Below are 7,786 nucleotides of genomic sequence, written 5' to 3'. Positions count from 1 at the left end.
TAAATTCCGTTATTTTGCAGGCAGTGCTACTGCACTTATACAGTGATGTCCTTGCATATATGTGTGTCTGTTTGTGTTTCTCTGTGTTCTCGTGTGTGATATGTGCATGGTGTGTGTGTGTGTGTGTGAGAATGTGTGTGTGATATGTGTTCTGTGTGTTTGATACGTGGGTGTGTGTGTGGTGTGCTCTGTGTGGGTGATATGTGATGTGTGTGTGTTTGTTGGGTTTCGCTCAGACACAGAACACTCAAACTCTCAGACACTTCACCTTTCAGTTAATACGAGAGATCTATTCAATTTCATTTAGTGCAATTTCCAATATTCCCTGCCCTAATCGTCTCAGCAACAACTTATAAAGCAATCTGGACAGTCACTGAAGCGACAACCTGTGTGAAATTCCATCAGTATCCCTATGGCCTGTGACGTTCTCAAGATTGTGTGTGCTACTGCCTGTCACCTGGTAGACTAAGGCTTAGTCTCTGAATCTATATAATTTTGATAGTAACAAACAAGCCCATTTATATTGAAAAGGAGCCCTAGGGAGACCAGAGATTCAGCCTGAACCTGAGGAAATCTAAACTTGCTTTATTTAGGGCTTTACCACTGCAGAGAGAGTTTAGCAGTGGGGAAAATAATGTGGTTCAGGGACTGTGAGACAGACTAGTCACCTAGTTGTACCCATGTTACTCTCGGCGTCCCTTATCATAGGTAATGGCTAAATCTACGGTCCAAACCTTCGCTCATCGGCCATTCCAGATGCTGCTCTCTACAATCATGGGTGCATTGTGTTAAAGCCCACTGATTATTCCCCGCTACAATACAGCTACCAATGGCATAACCATACCCTCACTCATGATGTAATTAGCTCAACCTCTCATCATTTTGGGGGAAATTAATCACAAGCTTGTACAATTCAAGTCGGCCACCACGTCCAAATCTTACGTTGCGTAATTTAAATGTTCTACATGGCGTCTTCTCGGTTCACTGGAAGCCATAACGGTGACCGGTGTTCGCCCTGCTAACATTGTAAAATCAAGGCCAGATGTCCGGCCGGCTGTGTCCCACCACTGACCAGGGTCGCTAGGGACTTGAGCCAGTCCGTTCCGGACGTCCTTGACCTACCTGTGGACGTCCAGAAAGCAATTACGGGTCAGCGGCTGTCATTTCTTGCATAAGTGGACATCGTGTAACTGGTGTGAGACTGGTTTGACGATGAACGTGGCATGCTGACGCCCAGTTCGATATAAAGCTAACAGACATAATATTTCATGGGCTTTTAATGAGAACGTTACACTTACAGGTATACACATGTTGCAGGGTTCAATGTTGCCACAGTGATGAGCGTCGGACGGAATCAATGGGTGAAAGAGTGGGCGATGTTATTCCAAATTCTACGCCATTTACAGCTATAATTCGGAATGGTTGACTTTGTACTTGTTTCCTGCATGGTAAGCATGTCGGCTTCACATTTTTGGACTCTACCATACCCAGATGACTTAATCCCGAACAACCCGCCGTGATATTGCTGGAATATTGCTAAAAGCGGCGTAAAACTATACTTACTCACTAATCCCGAACAGTCAGCCTTGCATAACATACTCACATCGCATATAATTAGTTCTCGGTACTAAACAGGCATCCGTGAAGATCCGAGTTAGAATTGGTCTTCAGCAACCAATGCTTGTCGGAAGAGGCGACTAACGGGATCGGGTGGTCAGGCTCACTGACTTCGTTGACACATGTCATCATATCCCAATTGCATAGATCGATGTTCATGATGTTGATTACTGGATAGTCTGGTCCAGACTCGATTATTTACAGCTTGAATGTTGCTGAGTGCGGCGTTAAATAAGAAATAAACAAAATCAGCTTGTGTCTGTTCTCTGATTTAATTAAAGAACCACTAAACTTTGTTTTTTGTTACTCTTTTAACCATTACATATGAAATTTGTCAGCCTAATTTGGGTTTTGGAACATTTTTCGTCGTCTATTGATAAAATGACAATGTAGTTGATAGTAATAATAGTGTGAACTGTTACCACGTTTGGAAATATTGTTTTATTCTTGTTTAATGACACACTGGTCCCAGAAGCACAGCTTCGTGACACTTACATCACTCCTCCGGTTTATATTTCCAACCATGTGTATACCGATGCTCATGCTGTTGATCACATAATTGTCTGGTCCAGGCTCGATTATTTACAGACCGTCACTATATAGCTGGAATATTGCTGAGTGCGGCGTAAAACTAAACTAAACAGGCAAGCATTCGATGGACCGAAAGGACACCTTCATTCTGTATGAAGGAGCGGATTTTGGGGAGGGAGGTGGCAGTGAGGAAAGGGAATTCATGTGTGTATTCCATTTCCAACATCACTGTGCATCACCGTAAAAAATGTTTGGGTCAGTATCGAGACATTTACGATGTGAACGCTCATCCTCGTCCCTTCTGTCCGTGCCTCAAAGCATGGACCATTACCGTTATGTGATCACATTTGAACATCATGAAGTTTGGTCACGGAGACTCTGGGTTTCGAACCTACAGCCTGAAGATCTTGACAGCTGTCACACCCTTCGTCGACTTATCAAGTCGATAACACCCTATGGTGCCCTTCCTTATCAATAAAGCCGATCACCCGTGAAGATCCGAGTTAGAATTGGTCTCCACAAACCCATGCTTGTCGTAAGAGGCGACTAACGGGATCGGGAGGTCAGGCTCGGTGACTTGGTTGAAACATGTCACCATACCCCATTTGTGTAGATCGATGCTCAAGATGTCTTTGCCTGGATTGTCTGCCCTAACTCGGATATTTACAGACCGCCGCCATACAGCTGGAATATTGCTGAGTGAGGCGTTGAACAACAAACTATTAATGCATGTATTCATTCGACGAAGTGAGTGAGTTTATTTTTACGCCGCGTTTAGCAATATTCCAGCAAAATCACGACTAGGGAAAAGGGCTTAACACATTGTACCCATGTGGGGAATCGAACCCGGGTCTTTGGCGAGACGAGCGAACGCTTTAATCACGAGGCTACCCCACCTCCCCTTCGACGAATACACATCAAAATGACATAACAGATTATTTTTCAAAATGTTTATTATATTCTCAACACGAAAAAACGTTAAGATCAATCATTTCCACTTGCCACACGCATGTGGGGGAACTGCCTTCATTAAAGTAAGCATGCTCGTTACATAGTGAACCTTGTATCGATGAAAGGTGATGTTATTTATATATTAGATGAGTGAGAGCCTGTCTGCAATCATATCTAATTGTCCACAAATCCGATTAGAGAGTGAATCCGCACCAACAGGACAGCGCCATGCCACCGGTATTCTGTGTGACCTTGACCGGAATGTCGTCTGTTTCTTCGTCTCCATCGCGTGCGCGATGGATCCTTCCTTCCCATCATGCAACTGTCGTCTGCTCTGGAAATCGCTGGTAGCTGATTTCTGTGAGATGATGGTTTCAATGTGGCTTCATGCCAACGATCTGGGTCCTGAAAAAAGTTTGAAGAGACATCGTTTATACAGATTCCACAAACACAGTCCCCTGTCAACAATACGACTGCAGATCTGTTTGCGCAGTGTTTGCAAATAAAGAGAATTTCCAATCCTAAGGAAAGTCAATGCTGGCGACTTACAAAACCAACTGCCCCAGTGAACAAGTGTACACAAGATTCTTTTCAAGTTCACAACAGAAACAAGTCTCAATTCAAGCAGTGTTTGGTTTAACGGTTTTCACGTAGCTGAAGCCAATCACGTCGTTTTCTTCAAAGACACCTGGGCAGCTTAACATAGTACGCTTTGACATGTATATGTAGGTCAAGTTGCAAAAGAACTGCTTACGATTCCTGAAATTCATTAGATTCTAATGACAATCAATAGATACGCGAGGAAACCCACGGACCATTAAGAGAGTGTAATATGCTCGAGCCTATATTTTTTCAGAATCATATTTTACTAGTTGACTAATTAGACTTACCATTTGGATATCGCTGTACGGAGCTCATATCATTCCGGGAATTCTATAACAGGTTTAGGATAGGTGTCGCTTAGCATGACACTGTTGTGGAACTCTATCACGTCCTCATCATTTGAACTGAGACCATTCTTCGGATACTGTAATAAGAAATACACAATTTAACGACACCTGTCACATGTTGTTACTAGCGTAGAATGTGGTGGTGATAAATGATTGCAGTTTTATATTTGTCAATGTTCTCCCCTCGGCCTAAATGTTACCTTACCAACATGACCTACAGTCGACCTTGGATGTTAACTATCACATGTGCCTTCTTATTACGTGCGTAAAGCAAATCATGAATATTTTATCTCCTAAACGTAAAGATTGAGTTCAGAAACCATGTCTCTTTTTGGGCTACGGGAACTAAGTGATCATAATGGCTGGATTTTTCAGCAATGACATGTTAATGACCGATACAAGTTTGCCAGTCTCATGCAAATCAGACTCATTGTCTATCTCAGAGTAGGTTTTCTGAAACCTTATAAACTTCAGCCACATCTCTTATCTAAAAAGTTGACTTGCGACTCGAAGGGAGTTGCCATGACGCAAATTTGCCAACGCAAATCACCAACGCACCTCTAAGAGGACGCAGCTTGAATCTACCCCGGTGTTGTTGTTAACGATGGAGGTGGCAATGTTTCCGGTGTCAGTCTCCTTCTTATCTCCCCTTCCTTCAAGGACATGTCCAAGGGAGCTCTGCTTCTCGACCTGGGGAAGAAGACTCTTCTTGTCAACACATGGTTTCAGATTTATGGGCACGAACCTTATCTGGCACATCTAGATCGCATACCCTCATAACTGTGTCAAATGGTTGTCTCCTTTTTTACCAATGTATATGTTTTAAAGCTAGACATTTAATTAATTATCCTGTATAAGCATTGACAAGGAAGACAAAAGACTTAAAGAGGTCCCACCAATTCCCAACTAGTCATCATTGCATTATTAGTTTAACAAAACCACCGATTTCTGTTCTTTCGCATTCCACAATACTGAGTTAGAATATATCAATATGCACAGTTAAACAGTAACAAGAAGCCCGAAAACGAGGATGAGCTTGACTGAAAAGATGGTATTGTAGTTAAGATTTCAAATCCGCTTGTTTTCATACCTTTAACAGTTTGATCTCATTCTCCCAACAGAAAGCTTCGATGAGTGTGTGCTGAATGTCTACAGTGACGTCATGCTGCCCACTTACTTCTGGTAGGACACACAGCATCACGTTGTCAGGGTTACTGAAAAAACAGTTGAATATCTTTCTTATTGCCGAGTCAAATGCATAAGGTTTATAGCCGTGCTTTATAGATCCACGCTCCGTGCTTTATAGATAAAAGACTGGCCGACGAAAACCTCAAAATCACAATGATTTACACAATGTCAGACCAATACGTAGAAAACAAGCCGACAAAAACACAAACATCATAATTTTAGACCATATGAAAGAATCAAGAAACTTTGAAATCGATTAAGTCATTAATAATGCATTGCATTAAACTTTTCCTGTAAGGCACATCCAGGATATGCACGGGTGTAAAACATCCGGCTTTTAACATAAACACTGGGGCATTGCAATATCTGGGTGCAGTTGTACAAAACAACCTTAGCGCTGAGGCCACCTTAGGTCAATGTTAAGGAATGGGAGTTACGATCAGCGTGCGCTAAGATCGCTTTGTACAACGCTACCCGATATAAGCCTGCCATACGGACCCTGAAACAAATATATTATATATTTGATTTGGAATATAGATTTCCATAGTTGAAGAAAGTCTCAGGGCTCCTTTTCATTATATTTTATGATTATTATTTATTATCCCTTTTTTTCTATAAAATATCTTCATTTCAGAGACTAGATGTTAGTCTACACTGATATATACATGCAAGATATTTATACTTACCATTTCAAAAGTTTGGCACATTCGAAAAGGCCGGAAGTCAATCGGTTGCCTTCCATTGCCTGCCAGATACTCTCCCTTAAAGCGGCGCCAACGTTCATCTTTTTCCTGCGGATAAATAAGCATTGCCATTGACGGATACAGTTGCTGTGGCTATGTGCCGATATGTATAAATTCAGTCATGATTCATCACTTAACAAGGATTCGTTGTCGTGAATCATACCACTATTTCAACATAATAAATCCTTACCACATCACCATTGCAAAGTTTTCCTCACAATCCTGTTAAGTGTTTGGAGATTAATCTCTGTTTGGGTATTAAACTCTGTTTGGGCTCAGGTGGAGATTAACGGCAAATGCAGGCACAATAGCTCGTTGGATTCATCAAGTGTTATCGTGCTGTTTACTCAGCGCTAAGGGATATCCCCGTTTCCATTGGCGATATGACGTCACGTTGCAAACCCCACTGCGAGAGATTCCTCCTAGCGTTACAGGCTGACTGGTTTCTGTGCATAGTTAAAATGACAATGTGGTATATTTGGAGATGACCGATTCCCTTCCGTATCAATACGACTACATTCAACAGGTGATCGCGACAGAAGCGTGACCTGTGACCTTTCATCCTGCTGCGTGACTTGCACACGATCACACACTATGAGCTGACGAAACACCGTATCATGTGATTTGCCTCGAGACTAAATCTGAGAACTTGCGTCAGATTTTAAATCGTAATAAAACAAGAACGCCAGCACAATAACTTCATGCACAAACGCCTTTCTTTAGAATAACCAAACCCCAATAAACGAATAAAGCCAGCTGATCAGGGAGAGCCATAAATCATTAATTACCTACGTAACCCGAGGCACTGTTTCAGCAAGGCTACAGCAGAAATAGCGCAATATTGATGCAGATTTAAGGCTGCAAGTAGCAAGCTGTTCTGCCCTGTAAATAAAACTAATTGCGTAATTAACCTGCCCTCCATGACCCGAGGGTCATTAGTTTGCCAGACGTGAGATGCAGAAGTAAGATTATAAGCAGGGACTATTCGTCTGCAACTGACTAGCCGTATCCAGCCCCACCTTCCTAACAACGTAACAAGGCGCAACACACTGTAACCGGTGTTGCATAAGCCGAATGCTGTGTGCATTGGCATCATGAATGAAATTTTCTCGACAAAACCCCTATCAACGTTGCAGAATGTCTTCATAACTTCATACATTACATATTTGCATTTAGAGAGTGGTTTAAAGTTTGCATGTGAAATTTGCACGGGACATAATGCGTGCTTCTTTGTCCCGTTCTACGTCTGCTGCTCGGAGTTGCACTGTCTACCAGCTACAGCCGATCAATCCTGAAGCCAAGAAATATATTTGCACTTACGGTTTTGCTTGCAGTGACGAATCTTTCATTAATTCCGGCAAAGTCATCGTCTAGCTTGCTGCAGGTGAAACAAAGAGAAAAGTTCTGGTACGAACGGTCCACGTCTCGACAAGCTCACAGCTGACTTGCAATAGCCTATGCGCTACAGTCGGTCCCAGTCTACCTGGGGGCGAGGCGCGATGTAACGAGCTCTCCGATTGGCTGACTCGTTTGTCGCTGAACACTAAGGCATGCTAGCGTGTTTCGTCTTTGTTTGTAACGAGCGAAGTTTTCTAGAGATAGCAACAACCACGACAGATGGTGTCCCTGTCACAGTTCACACCTTTCAACATTCACTCAGTACTTTAACCACAAAAGGTCAAATTAACATAATTTTATTTTCAAAAAAATATGCATTGTCTACAGTGCAAAGCAAAACATACAACTTAATATTGCAAGCAATGTACGACGCATTAATCTATATGAAATCTACAATTGCATCGATAA

The 7,786-nt window shown here is 42.3% G+C and overlaps 1 protein-coding gene across 1 annotated transcript; it reads right to left on the bottom strand.

Moving 5' to 3' along the window:
* Positions 1-3,083: 3,083 nt before the first annotated feature.
* Positions 3,084-7,460, bottom strand: LOC124283941 (growth arrest and DNA damage-inducible protein GADD45 alpha-like). Its single transcript, XM_046719980.1, has 6 exons — positions 7,301-7,460; positions 5,924-6,028; positions 5,140-5,263; positions 4,608-4,739; positions 3,990-4,126; positions 3,084-3,504 (listed from the first exon to the last, which is right to left on the bottom strand). Exons 1-5 carry the CDS (start codon positions 7,345-7,347, stop codon positions 4,019-4,021), a joined length of 516 nt encoding a protein of 171 aa, XP_046575936.1. The 5' UTR covers positions 7,348-7,460; the 3' UTR covers positions 3,084-3,504; positions 3,990-4,018.
* Between the last annotated feature and the right edge of the window lie 326 nt (positions 7,461-7,786).

Source organism: Haliotis rubra, unplaced genomic scaffold (genome assembly GCF_003918875.1).
Source record: "Haliotis rubra isolate DU_JTF1 unplaced genomic scaffold, ASM391887v1 Scf325, whole genome shotgun sequence".
NCBI classification, from domain to species: domain Eukaryota; kingdom Metazoa; phylum Mollusca; class Gastropoda; order Lepetellida; family Haliotidae; genus Haliotis; species Haliotis rubra.
The sequence above is the reverse complement of the archived record's forward strand: the minus strand, read 5'-3'. Positions and strand labels throughout refer to the sequence as shown.

Bases quoted from the DNA above. Each gene is read 5' to 3' on its own strand.
- LOC124283941 (XM_046719980.1), bottom strand. From the start codon at position 7,347: ATGACTTTGCCGGAATTAATGAAAGATTCGTCACTGCAAGCAAAACC. The intron at 5,264-5,923 runs GTAAGTATAAAT...CTGTTTTTTCAG, and splicing joins TGTGCCAAACTTTTGAAATG to TAACCCTGACAACGTGATGC. The intron at 4,740-5,139 runs GTATGAAAACAA...CTTCTTCCCCAG, and splicing joins ATGAGATCAAACTGTTAAAG to GTCGAGAAGCAGAGCTCCCT.